The 19,224-nt window shown below is 39.4% G+C and overlaps 2 protein-coding genes across 7 annotated transcripts in view; one reads left to right on the top strand and one right to left on the bottom strand.

Annotated features, from left to right (window-relative positions):
- The window catches only part of LOC128692621 (tripartite motif-containing protein 10-like), a 44,205-nt gene extending 25,493 nt beyond the window's left edge, over window positions 1–18,712 (top strand). Inside the window, exons 1-8 of one of the 5 annotated variants that reach the window (XM_070089872.1) lie at window positions 4,211–4,273; window positions 4,463–4,573; window positions 4,708–5,172; window positions 11,453–11,698; window positions 12,444–12,565; window positions 13,488–13,635; window positions 13,952–14,104; window positions 15,338–18,712. In XM_070089872.1, the coding sequence (XP_069945973.1) occupies window positions 4,810–5,172; window positions 11,453–11,698; window positions 12,444–12,565; window positions 13,488–13,635; window positions 13,952–14,104; window positions 15,338–15,988 (1,683 nt within the window). In that variant the 5' untranslated portion in view covers window positions 4,211–4,273; window positions 4,463–4,573; window positions 4,708–4,809 and the 3' untranslated portion in view covers window positions 15,989–18,712. Of the gene's footprint in view, window positions 1–4,210; window positions 4,274–4,462; window positions 4,574–4,707; window positions 5,173–11,423; window positions 11,699–12,443; window positions 12,566–13,487; window positions 13,636–13,951; window positions 14,105–15,337 lie in introns of those variants that run through there. The other 4 variants (XM_070089873.1, XM_070089871.1, XM_070089875.1 and 1 more) reach the window with 4 other exon arrangements.
- The window catches only part of LOC128692620 (uncharacterized), a 442,432-nt gene that overhangs the window by 6,567 nt on the left and 416,641 nt on the right, over window positions 1–19,224 (bottom strand). The window lies entirely within an intron of this gene.

Raw genomic sequence — 19,224 nt, 5'->3', positions numbered from 1 at the left:
CATTATATACCGCAAAAGAATTTGAAGATATGTATTAAATATGAGAAATCTACATTAAATAAATATATGCATAAAATTGATATGAGCAAAATTATTGGAGGTGATATGACAAGGATTTTAGAGGCAATAAATGAGGATATTAATGTAAATCTGCTAATAGCAGTTAAAAAGATAACGGGTATTATCATCCACAAAAACTCAATTGTGTTCACATATCATTCAGGAATAAACAGAGTGGTTATTAACTTGAAAAAAAAAAATTATACTACCTTCTGATATTACTAGCGGCTATGTGGGGTTGGAATTTGATAAAGAAGGAAGCGATATGCTAGGGTTCTCAGGTAATGAAATTTTGTATGTCTTTACCAATAAAAAAAGAGATTATTTTTAACGAGTCTGGTGTGAAGGCGGTAAACCCACCCGATCCTGAATTAGGTATTAATTATATGTTAATATATAGTGATTTGATTGATCCCATTAATTTTGGCGATCAGTTGGTATCTCTTTTGGGAGTAGTTGATATTAATACATTAAGATCTAATTATGATCCCACAATGTACAAACCACTTAATATAAAGATAATTGATCAAGTGAGTATTAAGCTCGCTGATCAGAAAGGAAGGTTAATTCAATATAATGACAAGTGTTCTACTGTATGTGTACTACATTTAAGACCTATAAAACGAGAGTGAATGATCAAGTTGAGTTAATATTGAACGAACCGTCAAGATGAGAACCAGTTTCTCCCCTCCTTCAGTGGAATCATTCCTGAAACTCTTTGATACTTCGAGGGTGAAAGGGGGAGGTTTAGATGATATCATATTATATAAAGCTAGAGGGAGGGGCGGAGGATTATTGTCATTTCTCGGTGGGATGGCCAGAAAAGCAATACCATTCTTATTGAATACCTTTGCTCCGGGAGTATTACAATACGGACAAAATGTGTTGAAAGATGTTAATAATGGTATTGCATTGAAAAATTCTGCGAGAAACAGAGGTGTAGAATCATTGAAGGGTGTCGGACAGAAGTGGTCGTGGGCGGGGTTAAGGTCATTAGCACATAGGTGTGAAAAACGTCATTAGCACATAGGTGTGAAAAAGGTCATTAGCACATAGGTGTGAAAAAGGGACCGCTCAGCCGCAGCCCTTTCGGGAGGAGACCGGAAGTAACACCTAGGTGTTACTTCCGAGCCATACAGCCGCCTCCAGTACTAACCGGAAGTAACACCTAGGTGTTACTTCCGAGCCATACAGCCGCCTCCAGTACTAACCGGAAGTAACACCTAGGTGTTACTTCCGAGCCATACAGCCGCCTCCAGTACTACTTTATATATATATATGTGTGGGTGGGGGTGGGTGTGTGTGTGTGTGTGTGTGTGTGTGTGTGTGTGTGTGTGTGTGTGTGTGTGTGTGTGTACTCGCCTAGTTGTGGCTGCAAGGGTTGTGTCACAGCTCCTGGCCTAGCTCCTTCACTGGGTCACTCTTCCCGCTCCATGGGTTTTATCATACCTCTTCTTAAAGCTATGTATGGATCCTGCCTCCACTACATCACTTCCCAGACTATTCCACTTCCTGACAATTCTGTGACTGAAGAAATACTATCTAATATTCTATGATTCCTCTGAGTCTTCAACTTCCAACTGGGACCCCTTGTTGCTGTGTCCCATCTCTGGAACATTCTGTCTGTCCACCTTGTCGATTTCGTTCAGTATTTTACATGTCGTTATCATATCCCCCCCTCTCTCTCCTGTCTCCCAGTGTCGTCAGGTCGATTTCCCTTAACCTTTCCTCGTAGGACATACCCCTTAGCTCCGGGACTAGTCTTGTTGCAAACCTTTGCACTTTCTCTAGTTTCCTTACGTGCTTGGCTAGATGTGGGTTCCAAATTGGTGCTGCATACTCCAATATGGGTCTAACGTACACAGTGTTCAGGGTCCTGAACGATTCCTTATTAAGAAATCGGAATGTTGTTCTTAAGTTTGCCAGGTGCCCGTATGCTGCAGCAGTTATTTGGTTGATGTGCGTCTCAGGAGATGTGCCCGGTGTTATATTCACCCCAAGATCTTTTTTCCTTGGGTGAGGTTTGTAGTCTCTGGCTGTGGTCTTCTTTGCCCTTCCCCTATCTTCATGACTTTGCACTTAGTAGAGTTGAACCAGTTGCTGAGGCAGGCCTGCAGCCTGTCCAGATCCCTTTGTAGTTCTGCCTGGTCCTCGTCCGACTGGATTCTTATCATCAACTTCACATCATCTGCAAACAGGAACACTTTGGAGTCTATTCCTTCCGTCATGTCATTCACAAATACCAGAAACAGCACCGGTCCTAGGACTGACTCCTGTGGAACTCCACTCGTCACAGGCGCCCACTCTGACACCTCGCCAAGTACCATGACTCACTGTTGTCTTCCTGACAGATATTCCCTGATCCATTGTGGTGCCTTCTCTGTTATCCTTGCCTTGTCCTCCAGCTTTTGCACTAATCTCTTGTGGGGAACTGTGTCAAGTGCCTTCATACAGTCCAAGAAAATGCTATCTACCCACCCCTCTCTCTCTCTCTCTCTCGTCTTACTGTCATAGAACTCCAGTAGGTTTCTGTCACAGGATTTCCCGTCCCTGAAACTGTGTTGGTTGTCGTTGATAAACTCATTCCTTTCTAGGTGTTCCACCACTCTTCTCCTGATAATCTTCTCCATGACAGTGCATACTATACATGTCAGTGACACTGGTCTGTAGTTTAATGTTTTGTGTCTGTCTCCTTTTTTAAAAATTGGGACTACATTTGCTGTCTTCCATACCTCAGGTAGTCGCCCTGTTACGATAGATGTGTTGAATATTGCTGTTAGCGGTATACACAGCGCTTCTGCTCCCTCTCTTAGGACCCATGGCGAGATGTTATTCGGCCCCATCGCCTGTGTGTGTGTGTGTATACTCACCTAATTGTGGTTTCAGGGGTCGAGACTCAGCCCCTGGCCCTGCCTCTTCACTGATCGCTACTAGGTCCTCTCCCTCTCTGCTGCCTGAGCTTTGTCATACCTCTTCTTAAAACTATGTATGGTTCCTGCCTCCACTACTTCACTTGCTAGGCTATTCCACTTCCTGACGACTCTATGACTGAAGAAATACTTTCTAACGTCCCTGTGACTCGTATGAGTCTTCAGCTTCCAGTTGTGACCCCTTGTTTCTGTGTCCCCTCTCTGGAACATCCTATCTCTGTCCACCTTGTCTATTCCCCGCAGTATCTTGTATGTCGTTATCATGTCTCCCCTGACCCTTCTGTCCTCCAGTGTCGTCAGTCCAATTTCCCTCAACCTTTCCTCGTACGACAATCCCCTGAGCTCTGGGAATAGCCTTGTTGCAAACCTTTGTACTTTCTCTAACTTCTTGACGTGCTTGACCAGGTGTGGGTTCCAAACTGGTGCTGCATACTCCAGTATGGGCCTAACATACAGTGTACAGTGTCTTGAACGATTCCTTATTAAGGTATCGGAACGCTATTCTCAGGTTTGCCAGGCGCCCGTATGCTGCAGCAGTTATTTAGTTGATGTGTGCCTCCGGTGACGTGCTCGGTATTATGGTCACCCCAAGGTCTTTCTCCCTGAGTGAGGTCTGTAGTCTTTGTCCACCTAGCCTATACTCTGTCTGCGGTCTTCTTTGCCCCTCCCCAATCTTCATGACTTTGCATTTGGCAGGGTTGAATTCGAGAAGCCAGTCTCTGGACCACATGTCCAGCCTGTCCAGGTCTCTTTGCAGTCCTGCCTCATCCTCATCCGATTTAATTCTTCTCATCAACTTCACATCATCTGCGAATAGGGACACTTCAGAGTCTATTCCTTCCATCATGTCGTTCGCATATATCAAAAATAGCACTGGGCCTAGAACTGACCCTGTGGGACCCCGCTCGTCACAGGCGCCCACTGTGATACCTCTTCACGTACCATGACTCGTTGTTGCCTCCCTGTCAGGTATTCCCTGATCCATTGCAGTGCCCTCCCTGTTATGTGCGCCTGATCCTCCAGCTTCTGCACTAATCTCTTGTGGGGAACTGTGTCAAAGGCCTTCCTGCAGTCTAGGAAAACGCAATCAACCCACCCCTCTCTCTCGTGTCTTGCTTCTGTTACCTTGTCATGAAACTCCAGAAGGTTTGCGACACAGGATTTGCCTTCCATGAACCCATGCTGGTTTTCATTTATAATATCGTTCCGTTCCAGGTGTTCCACCACTCTCCTCCTGATAATCTTCTCCATGACTTTGCACACAATACATGTCAGAGACACAGGTCTGTAGTTTAGTGCCTCATTTCTGTTTCCTTTCTTTCGTGTGTGTAAGTTGTAAACAAAGACATTCGGAAAGAATCCTTGAAACAGTTTCATCTCAAACATTTGCAGAACAGTGTCATGGGATACAAGAAATAATAAGCTCTACAACCAGTGGAGATTAATAATGTATCTTATTTTGTATTCCATAGGGAACGTCGCCGCTGATTTCTTAACGTCAAGAAAGCATCGAGTTCTGAAGAATCAAATTAAGAATTCCTTTGCCAAGGAAATACCTACCTGCATTAACCAAATTACTCGAGGTAACTCATCATTTAGTCCACTTAACTTTAACAAATATTACCTGTAATAAAATCTACTTCAAAAACGACATATACTGAAGTAAACATAAAATACCTCTAAATTCTTTATAAAATTTCACGCTCTCTTTTGTTAGGTACAGTCATCCCTTGACTATCACAAATCCTCGCAAGCATAGTACGAACAGTGAGCCAAAACCCGACATGATCTAAAGAGATCTGTCGGGAGATCACCACTTATGAATTACCACTTAGGATCAAGATCCCACCGCCGCATAGTAAACAACTCACTGTCATCTAAACCTGGCAAGACACCAGTCAAACCGGCCCACAGCCAGCACCACCAGAAAACCGACTCGGTCACAACCCACAATCACCTCCGGGCAACAAAATCACATCCTCAGCACACTAAAACATCGAAGACACTTCACCATCAGTTGTCTACCAAAACTGCTAAATCCTCCCACCTTCGGACGCACTCTAACACTCACCGGCCGTGGCTGACACTTAGGCCACGAGCAATGTTTCAAAAGCTGAGATCACCCACGGAAGCACAGAGTTTTCCATATATCACCGATAAGAGGGACGAGTTCCAAGTGAAGGTACGTCTTTCCCCTCACGTCACTAATTCACAAATAATTCCCAATTCTTGTTGTGATTATATATATATATATATATATATATATATATATATATATATATATATATATATATATATATATATATATATATATATGCAATAAGATCACAGTAAACAGGTGATTTCAAAATATGCAAAACAACCACTCTGAAAGAATAGAGAAATTCCAAGCGCTTTCGTGACTACTCACATTATCAAGGAACTATGAAAGTAAAGCATCCAAGGAAGCTATATAAGGGGTCTGGCCAGCACCTCACTATCAGATCCCACAACGGTTAAACACGTGACGCGCGGCGACCCAACTTGGATAGGTCCTTTGCACAACTCACCCACAAACTATTCTACCCAAGAAAATTTAAAAATTATTATTTGTCCAGTGTATTATTAAATTCTTCCCAAATTCTATTAATTATAAATGGATCTAATTTATATAAACCAAAGGAAATATTCGTATTATTGTCAAAACTGTTTTTTATGAAACAAGATTCAATTATATTCCTGTCGACCATGGACTTGCTTGATACTACTTTCTCAACTTTTTGAAAATCAATTGGATGGTTAAAATCTCTTACATGAATAAATAGAGCATTGGAATCTTGTCCAGTTCTAATGCTATATTTATGTTGTTTTAATCTTAGTTCGAGATTTTTACCAGTTTGACCGTAATAAACTTTATCGCAAATTTTACAAGGAATCTTATAGATGGATGGATGTGTCTATAAGATTCCTTGTAAAATTTGCGATAAAGTTTATTACGGTCAAACTGGTAAAAATCTCGAACTAAGATTAAAACAACATAAATATAGCATTAGAACTGGACAAGATTCCAATGCTCTATTTATTCATGTAAGAGATTTTAACCATCCAATTTTCAAAAAGTTGAGAAAGTAGTATCAAGCAAGTCCATGGTCGACAGGAATATAATTGAATCTTGTTTCATAAAAAGCAGTTTTGACAATAATATGAATATTTCCTTTGGTTTATATAAATTAGATCCATTTATAATTAATAGAATTTGGGAAGAATTTAATAATACACTGGACAAATAATTTTTAAATTTTCTTGGGTAGAATAGTTTGTGGGTGAGTTGTGCAAAGGACCTATCCATCTCTCACCCTAATCTTGCCACCCTCAACACCATTGTGAATGAGGAGCTGATTAAAATATCGACTTGGATGACAGCCAATAAACTTACGCTTAACACTGACAAAACCTACTATATTATGTTTGGTAGCAGAGCAGGAGATGCACAAATTAACATTAAGATTGACAACACTCTAATTACCAGAAATAATGGGGGCAAATTCCTAGGCTTATACCTTGACAACAACCTGAATTTCAGCACCCATATCCAGCATATAACCAAAAAAGTATCCAAAACAGTTGGGATCCTCTCCAAGATACGATACTACGTGCCGCAAAATGCCCTTCTCACACTATACCACTCACTTATTTATCCATACCTCACCTATGCTATTTGTGCTTGGGGATCAACTGCAGCAACACACCTAAAGCCAATAATAACCCAACAAAAAGCTGCAGTAAGAATAATCACTAAATCCCATCCCTGGCAACACACCCCCCACTCTTCATAGACCTAAACTTACTCCCAGTTCAGTACATCCACACTTACTACTGTGCAATCTACATCTACAGGGCCTTAAACTCTAATATCAACCTTGACCTAAAACGCTTTCTTGATAGTTGTGACAGAACTCACAGGCATAACACCAGACACAAACATCTCTACGACATTCCCCGTGTCCGACTAAACCTTTACAAAAATTCAATGTATGTCAAAGGCCCTAAAATCTGGAATACCCTACCTGAGAACTCTAGAACTGCAGACACATTCATCACCTTCAAAACTACCATTAGAAAACATCTTATCTCCCTGATACACCCCGTCAACTAACTACACGAATACCACCTGGTGGTTCACACTTACACTCACTCACTCATTTGACCATAAACAGAAATATTAATCTCAATCTTAAAATAATGAATCCTGTGATACTCCAATACTGAAACTATGAACAGTGCCAAAACAAAAGCATTCACATTGCTAAACTTACAAACTAGTATTTAGTCACTTAGCCATAATACCAACTTACCTCATAATTTGTAATATTTTACAATTAAGAATAAAACTAAGTATGCCCGAAATGCCTAGCCATGCTAAGCGTTCTAGTGGTACACTCTGTAATCACAATTTTACTGCATGTAAACCACACAATAACCAAATTTCTGTAAACTCAGCATTGTAATCCTTATAGAGAATAAACTTTGAATTTGAATTTGAATCCAAGTTGGGTCGCCGCGCGTCACGTGTTTAACCGTTGTGGGATCTGATAGTGAGGTGCTGGCCAGACCCCTTATATAGCTTCCTTGGATGCTTTACTTTCATAGTTCCTTGATAATGTGAGTAGTCACGAAAGCGCTTGGAATTTCTCTATTATTTCAGAGTGGTTGTTTTGCATATATGTATATATATATATATATATATATATATATATATATATATATATATATATATATATATATATATATTATTATATATATATATATATATATATATATATATATATATATATATATATATATATATATATATATATATATATATTATATATATATATATATATATATATATATATATATATATATATATATATATATATATGTATGTATATATGTCGTGCCGAATAGGCAGAACTTGCGATCTTGGCTTAAATAACAACGCTCATCTTAACATGTAGGACAAGTGAAAATTTGTGTATGCAATAATTTCGCCAAAATCATTCTGAACCTATCGAAAATATATTTCACTGTGTTTAGTATTAAATTACTGTAAACAAATCTAAAATATATTTAGTTGGGTTAGGCTAAAATAAATTGTTCTTGTTATAATAAGGTTAGGTAAGTTTTCTAAGTTCCTTTTGGTGCAAAATTATAAATTTTTACGTCATCATTAATGAGAAAAATATATCTTTAAACTTATAAGAGAAAATTTCAGAAAGAACTTAATTTTAAATGAGTACTTGCTAACTGACTAGTTTTACATATTCGGCACGACATATTATATATATATATATATATATATATATATATATATATATATATATATATATATATATATTACATACACACATACAAATATGACAAAATAATATGAACACCTTGTTCTATAACAATTTTTATTTTCAATATGGGGTAGGTCCTCATTTTGCAGCTAAAACAGCAACGATTCGTCGAGGAATTGATTCATGTAGTATTTGAACAGTATTCAGGTGAATTTTGAGCCATTCCTCTAGCAAAACTTACTCTTTTCCTTCCAAAGACGACGGTGGAGGAAATCGGTTCATGACTTACTGCTCCAACTGATCCTACAGATGCTCGATAATACGTATTTAGATCCGGCGATTGTGAAGGACAATCCAAGTGTTTGACTTCACTTTCGTGTTCTTCATGCCAATTTTGAAAACTCTACCTGGAGTTTACCTGGAGAGAGTTTCGGGGGTCAAAGCCCCCGCGGCCCGGTCTGTGACCAGGCCTCCTGGTGGATCAGCGCCTGATCAACCAGGCTGTTGCTGCTGGCTGCACGCAAACCAACGTACGAGCCACAGCCCGGCTGATCAGGAACTGACTTTAGGTGCTTGTCCAGTGCCAGCTTGAAGACTGCCAGGGGTCTGTTGGTAATCCCCCTTATGTGTGCTGGGAGGCAGTTGAACAGTCTCGGGCCCCTGACACTTATTGTATGGTCTCTTAACGTGCTAGTGACACCCCTGCTTTTCATTGGGGGGATGGTGCATCGTCTGCCAAGTCTTTTGCTTTCGTAGTGAGTGATTTTCGTGTGCAAGTTCGGTACTAGTCCCTCTAGGATTTTCCAGGTGTATATAATCATGTATCTCTCCCTCCTGCGTTCCAGGGAATACAGGTTTAGAAACCTCAAGCGCTCCCAGTAATTGAGGTGTTTTATCTCCGTTATGCGCGCCGTGAAAGTTCTCTGTACATTTTCTAGGTCGGCAATTTCACCTGCCTTGAAAGGTGCTGTTAGAGTGCAGCAATATTCCAGCCTAGATAGAACAAGTGACCTGAAGAGTGTCATCATGGGCTTGGCCTCCCTAGTTTTGAAGGTTCTCATTATCCATCCTGTCATTTTTCTAGCAGATGCGATTGATACAATGTTATGGTCCTTGAAGGTGAGATCCTCCGACATAATCACTCCCAGGTCTTTGACGTTGGTGTTTCGCTCTATTTTGTGGCCAGAATTTGTTTTGTACTCTGATGAAGATTTAATTTCCTCATGTTTACCATATCTGAGTAATTGAAATTTCTCATCGTTGAACTTCATATTGTTTTCTGCAGCCCACTGAAAGATTTGGTTGATGTCCGCCTGGAGCCTTGCAGTGTCTGCAATGGAAGACACTGTCATGCAGATTCGGGTGTCATCTGCAAAGGAAGACACGGTGCTGTGGCTGACATCCTTGTCTATGTCGGATATGAGGATGAGGAACAAGATGGGAGCTAGTACTGTGCCTTGTGGAACAGAGCTTTTCACCGTAGCTGCCTCGGACTTTACTCTGTTGACGACTACTCTCTGTGTTCTGTTAGTGAGGAAATTATAGATCCATCGACCGACTTTTCCTGTTATTCCTTTAGCGCGCATTTTGTGCGCTATTACGCCATGGTCACACTTGTCGAAGGCTTTTGCAAAGTCTGTATATATTACATCTGCATTCTTTTTGTCTTCTAGTGCATTTAGGACCTTGTCGTAGTGATCCAGTAGTTGAGACAGACAGGAGCGACCTGTTCTAAACCCATGTTGCCCTGGGTTGTGTAACTGATGGGTTTCTAGATGGGTGGTGATCTTGCTTCTTAGGACCCTTTCAAAGATTTTTATGATATGGGATGTTAGTGCTATTGGTCTGTAGTTCTTTGCTGTTGCTTTACTGCCCCCTTTGTGGAGTGGGGCTATGTCTGTTGTTTTTAGTAACTGAGGGACGACCCCCGTGTCCATGCTCCCTCTCCATAGGATGGAAAAGGCTCGTGATAGGGGCTTCTTGCAGTTCTTGATGAACACAGAGTTCCATGAGTCTGGCCCTGGGGCAGAGTGCATGGGCATGTCATTTATCGCCTGTTCGAAGTTATTTGGCGTCAGGATAACATCGGATAGGCTTGTGTTAATCAAATTTTGTGGCTCTCTCATAAAAAATTCATTTTGATCTTCGACTCTCAGTCTGGTTAGCGGCTTGCTAAAAACTGAGTCATATTGGGACTTGAGTAGCTCACTCATTTCCTTGCTGTCATCTGTGTAGGACCCATCTTGTTTAAGTAGGGGCCCAATACTGGGCGTTGTTCTCGATTTTGATTTGGCATAGGAGAAGAAATACTTTGGGTTTCTTTCGATTTCATTTATAGCTTTTAGTTCTTCCCGCGATTCCTGACTCCTAAAGGATTCTTTTAGCTTAAGTTCGATGCTTGCTATTTCTCTGACCAGTGTCTCCCTGCGCATTTCAGATATATTGACCTCTTTTAGCCGCTCTGTTATTCTTTTCCGTCGCCTGTAAAGGGAGCGCCTGTCTCTTTCTATTTTACATCTACTCCTCCTTTTTCCTAGTGGTGTGAATTGGTGTATTACAGTCTTAGAAGATAGTCACTCGACAATTAGCAAGCACTCATTTAAAATTAAGTCCTTTCTAATAATTTCTCTTATACGTTTTAAGATATATTTTTCATGTTAATGTAAAAATTAATAATTTTGTACCAAATGAACCTTAGAAAACTAGCCTAACCTTATTATGACAGCTATTTAATTTAGCCTAATCCAACTAAATATATTTTAGATAAGTTTACAATAATTTAATAATAAACAAACACAATGAAATACATTTTCTCGTTAGGTTCAGAATGATTTTTGCGAAATTACTACATACACAAATTTTCACTTGCCTTAGTCGGCAAGAAGAGCGTTGGTATTTAAGCCAAAGTTGCAAGTTTTATCTATTCGGCACGACGTGTGTGTGTGTGTGTGTGTTATATATATATATATATATATATATATATATATATATATATATATATAATATATATATATATATATATATATATATATATACAGAGAGAGAGAGAGAGATAAGATCAAAGTTCTGTACGCTGTCAGAAAGTAAAATGAAAGTTTAACATCCCCCCTCCACGTGGTCTTAAACATAGGTGCTAAGCACCTGGCCTTTAACACACAGGGAACCTCCATGCCGCTGTCATCCTCGACTCCTGTGACCACCCGCAAGCTCTCACCTCTGCGGAGCCCCCATCAGGACCTGGTAGATCTCCTGAGCTGCCCTGTATGTCTTGAAGACTACCAGGTGGAGGGGCAAGGCGGCAGGGAGCCCCTCTTCCTCGCCTGCCACCACAGTGTCTGCCGCGTCTGCCTACCCAAACTCATAAAGGTCCAGCCGGGCAAGACGGAAAGGAACAACAAGGATGTGGTAAGAGGAGTGGTCGGGAAAGGGTGAGAATGTGGTTATAGGGAGGGGAAGGGGGAGAACGGCAGGGAAAGAGGAAAGGAAGAAAAGAGGGGAAGAGAGGGACGGAAAGATAGAGAGGGAAATGGCAAAAAGGGTAAAAAGTGACAGATGAATAATCCATATATATATGCAGAATAGTTTACAAAAAATTTTTTATAGGAGTAAGCCAGTAGTAAGAAGGTAGTAAATACCGACTAAGCACTAAACCCTTATGTATCATACAGTGCCTGCAGAATGAAATTCAATCACATTTGATTACATATAGGTATATTTTGTTGACCAGACGGAGACAATATGTACAATGTAAGCAGCTTTCAGCAATTTCCTATGACTGATTACTTAAGAGTCATCCAAAAATATCCAGAACTCACCTCGTGGAGGTGGCTCCTCTTCGTATGTCAAGTGTTAAGATCACAAATCTGAAACGTCTTCAATAAAGGTGTCCTAAATGTATGTATTCATGTGTGTTTTTTCCCTCAATGTTAAGATTAGTTGATAGTTAACGAGAAGTCTTAGTGTAGAATGAGGAGGTGAGGGATGATGAGGGAAGACGAGTTGTGCCACACGTGCATCTCCTAAGAACAGTAAACCCGTCTGGATCATTTAGGGTAAAGTGGTGGAGGTTCGATCCTTCGTCCGTCGTCCGCTAATCGCGAGATAAATATGCTGCTTAACAGTGCTGACCAATCCTCCTGTCCTCCTCCAGGGAGAGCTGTCGTGTCCTGAGTGCCGCCTGGTGACATTGGTGCCACCCAGCGGTCTCTCACAAAACTTCTATCTCGTTAGTCTCATCGAGTCTGGGAGGAAGAAGCCCAAAGAGCTATCCAGGTGAGAGAAAGGAAGGAAGCAGGTGAGATAGAGAACAAGGAAGAAAGGAAGTTGTCAGATTTGAAGAACTCTTTGATCTGGGAGATCACTCGGTACTCTTGGCAATAAAAGAAAATGCGAAGCATACACAAAAAAACCAAACGCAAAACTATGTAAGAAAAATAGTTATCACAAACACTTGCACAACAAATAAACACCATCACACCAAGCTAAAATAATCCATTAGTTAAAAAAGTTTAATGTCAAAAAAGCACACTGCCAAATTTTTTTTTTTTAGCTATGTTCTTGCCGTAAGTTCTTATTGTATGTTTGGCAGCAATATCTTGCGAGCATATAGGTGCAATCCGTTTGTCAGTTAATTTGATTGAGATCCATACTGTTTCTTTATTTTTATGTTAAACTGTATTGGTTTTAAATAAAATTTAAAAAAAAAATTATAAAAACCACAACTTGTAGCTTATTGTTTACCTCAGTGTGGCACATTTTAATTGTTTGCGTCTTGCTTCTTCGAACACCTGCCGCGAAATCAAAGGAGTTAAGGGACTGTCAAATAATTAATTTAACGAAAGTTTAACGTAGTATGACTATTTGTGTATGGTGCTTGTGTGAATGATTTTTAATGTGTTGTTCAGATTGCGTATATGGCACTGTAAGGAATACAGTGCTGAATGACCATTTAGTTCCAGTGTTCCATAAAGCACGAGTTAGTGAGCGTGTGTGTATAGAACACTGGATGAGAGATATGGGAGAAAGATTGAAAGATAGTGAGGGGGGAAATATTGAGATTGTGAGTCACTGCGAATAACATAAGTAAGAGATTGTATGGAGAGTGAGATCACACGGGTGGAAAGAGACAGAAGTCTGAAGATGCAAATTAATTTGCATGTAAATAAGGTTATGTTTACACAGGTTATGTTTGCAGGAGCAGGCTGAGAATGTGGTGCAAAGAGTGTGATTCAGTGGCGCTGGAGACCTGTGCTGGCCACCACCTCACTCACCTCACAGCTGTCCTCACCTCTGCCCTCACTACATACACCACCACCTGCGCCAGGATCACTGGACTTCTCCAGGTTAGTTACCTGTACCAGTATCACCCCACTCCTTCACGAGGGTGTCGCTGTTTGCGACAGCATCAAGAGCACCCCTTCAGGTAAGTGCCCCCACCTACACACCAGAGCTAACGATGCCACCTAATGTTCAGCGGTGAGTAATGATAGAATTAAAACAATGTTTATAAATGTTTTTATTACGACAAATGACGAAGGGGACAATCGAAAAAAAAAACAACAAACGACAACCTCACAATTACAAATTTTTCCCAGAACTTTGTTAGTCAATTCCAGACTGACATCTCTATGATAACCATAATGCTCGTCGTCCTTGCAGGTGAGGGCGAGGAAGAAGGGCGAGGAGGTGCAGGAGATTAAGGAGGCGCTGGAACAGTTGGACAGAGCCTCCACCTCACTCAGGAGGCGTCTGGTGGCTCACCTGGACCACGCTACGCTAGCCCAGGCTACGGCCAACTCTCTGCTGCACGAGGTATGGCTACCCTGCGATAGGCAACAGCGATAGACAAGACAGAGGTACAAACCTATGGATAGCTAGCCAACAAGAACGTAAAAAGAGAGAGGTACTAACAGATTGACAGACAGGCAATATGGCTGTAAGAGATAGTGGCACTAACAGATGGATACAAAGTGTAGATATATAAAAGACTAAGAGGTGCCAAAACAGCTACATCCAGGCAACAGGGACACCAAAAAGCAGATCAAGATGGATATATATTAACTGAGACTATAAAACTAGAGAGTACGGCTAACATTTTGATGGTATCTTTCCGTAGTCAATACTAAAGGTAATGTTTTCTTTACGAAGGTATTCGTAGGTGATCTCCGGAAGTACCTTGCCAGATAACTCCCAGAAAAAAATCTCCCTTTAAACGCTAATATAATTATTAAAATGATAAAATTATGCATCGCATTCAATGTTAAGTTATACTTTCGAAAATCTGGAACAGCTTTGGAAACTCATTTTTTTGTACTTGTATTAACTAATCTGTGGATGGATTATTTTTTAGTTGGTAATTGCAATGGTATTCTCCAAGCAAATGCTATGTTTATGTAATATGCCTGTGGACTTATAACGGAAGGCTTGATGACTCACCATGTTTAAGATGAAAACCGAGTATAATGGGGGCCATTCCTTTTTTTATGATCATATCTGTTGGCAAGGTTGATCTTTTATATTAATATTTAAAAATTGCAAACATATGTGCTTACATATACTATTACAACCAATCATCAAAGATTAATTAAAAATCGCATTTTCCTCCACGATTTTAGAACCCCTGAAAATAATCACCCTTTAGATTTATTCCGAGCATGTAACGGGAAATATGAATGGTGCTTTATTTAGCTCTTAATATCTTCTTTGTAAGGTTTGAGAACTACAATGAACTTGTACACAACATACTAATATTATTATAAAACAAATCACAGCATTCGACAAAACTCAATTATGTTAAAACTTAAGGGCCTCCCTAAATTACACGAGGTTAAAAAAAATATTCAAACACGAAAGTGTAATAAGCACTGGTTAATAACACAAACGATCACATGTGGAAATAATAAAACCGGAGATAAGTACTGTATAGTGAGGCTTCACATAGAAAATGGCCTCAATGCTAGGTAGAAATACGCTTACTTACCTTGTTTTCTCAATCTTTGTGGAATATTTAATAATCTCTAAAATATAATAACAATATTTCACCAGGTGGAGGAAATGAACCGCCAGGTAGAGTATGACGGGAAGCTGACTGAACAACCGGCCTTACCCGCTACCAGCACCAGCAGCTTGGGGAGTAGTGCAGAGAAGCCATCATCGACGTTTACGTCAATCATCAGGAAGCCCAATTCACCCCTGAGTGAAGGAGTTAGATCAGTAGGAATAGGAAAATCAGCTGATGTAGATAAAACAAGACAAGAGTTGGTTGCCAGCATCATGAAGAGTCATTCTGATACTGGTGACTATATATACCCCAAACTCGATCTCCGTAGCCTGGATTTTATTTCCCCGCTTAAAAACACGTCCCCTACCAGAACAGTACCGTCTGAGCTCCGCTTGGTTTCTAACAAATCCAGCTGGACACCATCTAGTTCGTCAACCCTCCGCAGTCCTACAGCTCAGCTTCCTCAGACCTCGAATGACTCGTATGACCATCTGAACTGCGAAGAGCAAGAGATGAGGATAACTCTGCTGAAGCAGTGTGTGGCTTCCCTGGACGTCATGGAGGCATCTGTCATTAAGGATAGCGGGGCAAACCGTAACACACTCAGTCATGACAAGACTGATGGAGATGGCCTCTCCAAGGATGCCCTGCTGAGCATGTTCCAAAAGGCACTCGATACTTTAGATGATGAGTGATACTGCTAAAAAAATGAGAAGAGTTGATTAAAGAAGAAACAGGGCTTGGACTAAGGTTATTTCAATTCCAATTATGCTACGTCGTTTCCACTTCCATCCATTCTTTTACCATTCCCTCTCGTTTTCAAAAGTACATCTGCGCCTCCGCCAATCACTTAAGACAGGAAGCAACAAATACTGACAATGCTCGAAGCGTTTCACCCTTAATAAAAAGTGGTGGCTTTTGTCAAGTTGCTTTACAGTGATGAAGTTTAGGGAACAAATGACAAGGGCATATAAAAAATACAATGAACACGGAGGTTCATCTTTTTATCAGTCTTGCCACACTTCATACACAACGAAATCCAACACACCATGACACAGAAAGTAAAAGATACAATGGGTCTAGTAACACAACAGTGTAACAGACACAGTGAGTCTCATAAAAAGAAGTTAATGGGTTGTGTACAAGTCTCCAATGCGGGCAAGATGCAGAGTCACAGTGCATAGACAAACAGTATTCACGAGTCAACACTGTCATTGATCTACAGGCACTACTATACACACCGGGATATAATAGGACGTATTTCCATCATCTGGCAGAATATTTACAAACTAGTTATCGATACAATTAGCATGTGAAGACGTGTTATCCTTCAGAAACCCACGTAAAGCAAATTTGGAAACTGACGCTACCGCCTTAACGAGAATTAAAAACCAACAGTCCTCAGCGAGAATTACAAACAAGCACTGTCCCCTTGGCGAGACTAACCCTGGACCCTGGATTGCTGGGCGAGTTTAACAAGCAGTAGCAAAGTAGAGGGTATAGAGTATAAACTACTGTACAAAGCATTTCTCCCCAAATCTTTCCTATTAATTTCTCTGAACAGAAAATAATAATTTTTTGTACATTTATAAATGCAGTCATTAGCTAAATTTACAAATTACACTATATTATATTCATGTACATAACTGTCCTGTTTCTTGACGAATAACCACCTAGACTACCTGTAAGGGTAGTGATCCTTTGCTTGAAATGAGGTGTAAATCCTAGCCGGGGTAGGATAGTGGATGTATAACCACCGGAACGGGTCATCATCTGATTAAGATGTGTGTCATGAGTCACTAGTATTTCCTGACGAATAAACCACTAAATCAGATAAGCAATGATACTGACACTTTAAATACAATTAAAATAATCCTACTAATAATAATTAATTTATTCAAAATTGATTGTAAATTAATAACCATTTCACATTACATGAATATAATATATAAATAACCATTAGGGGCATGCTGTTATATCACTAATATCAAAATTATACACCAGGTGACCCGTCCTCAAAGTAATTCACTCACTGCAATGTCACGTGGTGTATTCTATATTATTTTGAGAATGCTATAAGAACAATGTTAACATTACTTGAAAAATTTAATTGAGGTAATCGACTAAGAAAAGAGCAAACAGACTGTTCTGATAAGATTAACACTTCTGCTGCAGAAACAATTCTACGATTTTTTTATATTCTACTATGAATTACTGTTCCTACTGAAAAAGCAGTAATCAGACCAGGTACGGTGAGAGATACTAAGGATGAATAGTATCTCCAATCAGCACATTTAATAGAAAAGTTGATAATTTTCCTACATAAGATAGTATATGCCTAAATACTTTGCTGAGTACTTTACTTAACGTGTAATGTCTAATTTACAAATTCAAGGTCTGTTAAAACTATACTCCCTGTTTAAGCAATAAAAATACAAAATTAAATCTAACTTGGGTCTCATGTGTAGAAGGGTATTGAAAAAAAAAGCACTGAGCTCTATTTTGCTTAGTATTTTGATTTTTTAAAAAGCTAGTCATTATACTGTGAAATCTAAGTTTGTATAGAGACGTGTGCTAGGGAATAATGAGTAATATTAATAACTGACACAGGAGTATTGAGCACATGCTAGTTTAGGAACCTGTTGTAAGGTCTACCACAAGACTTACGAAATCGTAATGACACGATTGCAAACAAACCATACCACGAGCGGGGCTTAAACTCGTGGCGAGTGAATCGTAAAACTCCAGTTCAGCGAATAAGCCACTGGTATGATTAGGTCTATCACAATATTGTTTCAGTAGGAAAGCCGGCTCCAATACTCTTAGCTGTTAGAAAGAAGGAACCCTCTACACACGACTGTTTTACAAAGTCGAGGAATGTACATACAAAAATAATTATTCCATCTTGCCAGATGTGAAACAGAGTTGGGTCACATTACATCTCTGCAGTAGATAATCATTTGTGAACATAATTTGAAACAATTGTTATTCTCGACTTAACTTACATCACTATTTTGGTCTCCGATTACAATTTAAATTTATAACAAAATTACCTATTTTTTATCCTGTCTCATTTGGTACGACGAAGCCTCCATCTGGCCTACGGTGCAAATCAAATTATCGCCGCTTCTCAGATTTCAAAACTCAAACATTATACATTTCCAAAATTAAGGGTTCATACCGAAATTAAGTTTTTACCGGTTTGATGAACATATATCAGTAGACGTTTTCAATAACGAAAATGATTTAAAGAAAACATATCTGTGATGGCCGATAACCATCTTGGAGCAGTATTTACAGTAGCCTGACATAATTATGAGGTTAACTCACGTCAATATTATCATTCTTCCCACTGAATGAGCTCACATTTTCATCATATATAAATGTATATATTGAATAAATGTTTGCTATGTGATAAATTTTTATTTAACCTCCTTTTCAATTATTGTCATTTATCTCTTCTATAGCATGTGTGGTCCGCATACATGCGGATCACACATGCTGAAAAAAAAAAAAATACCGAGATATTAAGTAAATCAGACAAACCCAAATACAAAATACACACAAGTAATTAGTTCCTATCATTGCCAAACGAAAAGCTGAAAAAGTATACAGTATACAAGATACATAACTATGACACAAAATTTTAGTCATTTCTCCTTTTCCACTGAAGAGATATTCCACAGAAAAAAATAAACAGAAAACTGGTACTAGGGAAAGGAAGAAAAGTTACCCTTACTTCTAACTGCATTACAAATATGCAGACTTCCAAGAATAAGTAATTAGTAATTCAAAATTTTCCTTCTTTTCAATGTTAAAATTCGCTCTACAGAACCCCCATATTTATCAGACTATCATTTTCTTTCTCTTGGTGCTGTCCTCTCTTTTTTTTTTTTTTTATACAGAATTAAACATAACAAAAATAAACTAA

This window comes from Cherax quadricarinatus, chromosome 30 (genome assembly GCF_038502225.1).
Source record: "Cherax quadricarinatus isolate ZL_2023a chromosome 30, ASM3850222v1, whole genome shotgun sequence".
Taxonomy (NCBI): Eukaryota; Metazoa; Arthropoda; class Malacostraca; order Decapoda; family Parastacidae; genus Cherax; species Cherax quadricarinatus.
This window is presented reverse-complemented; position numbering and strand designations above follow the sequence as displayed.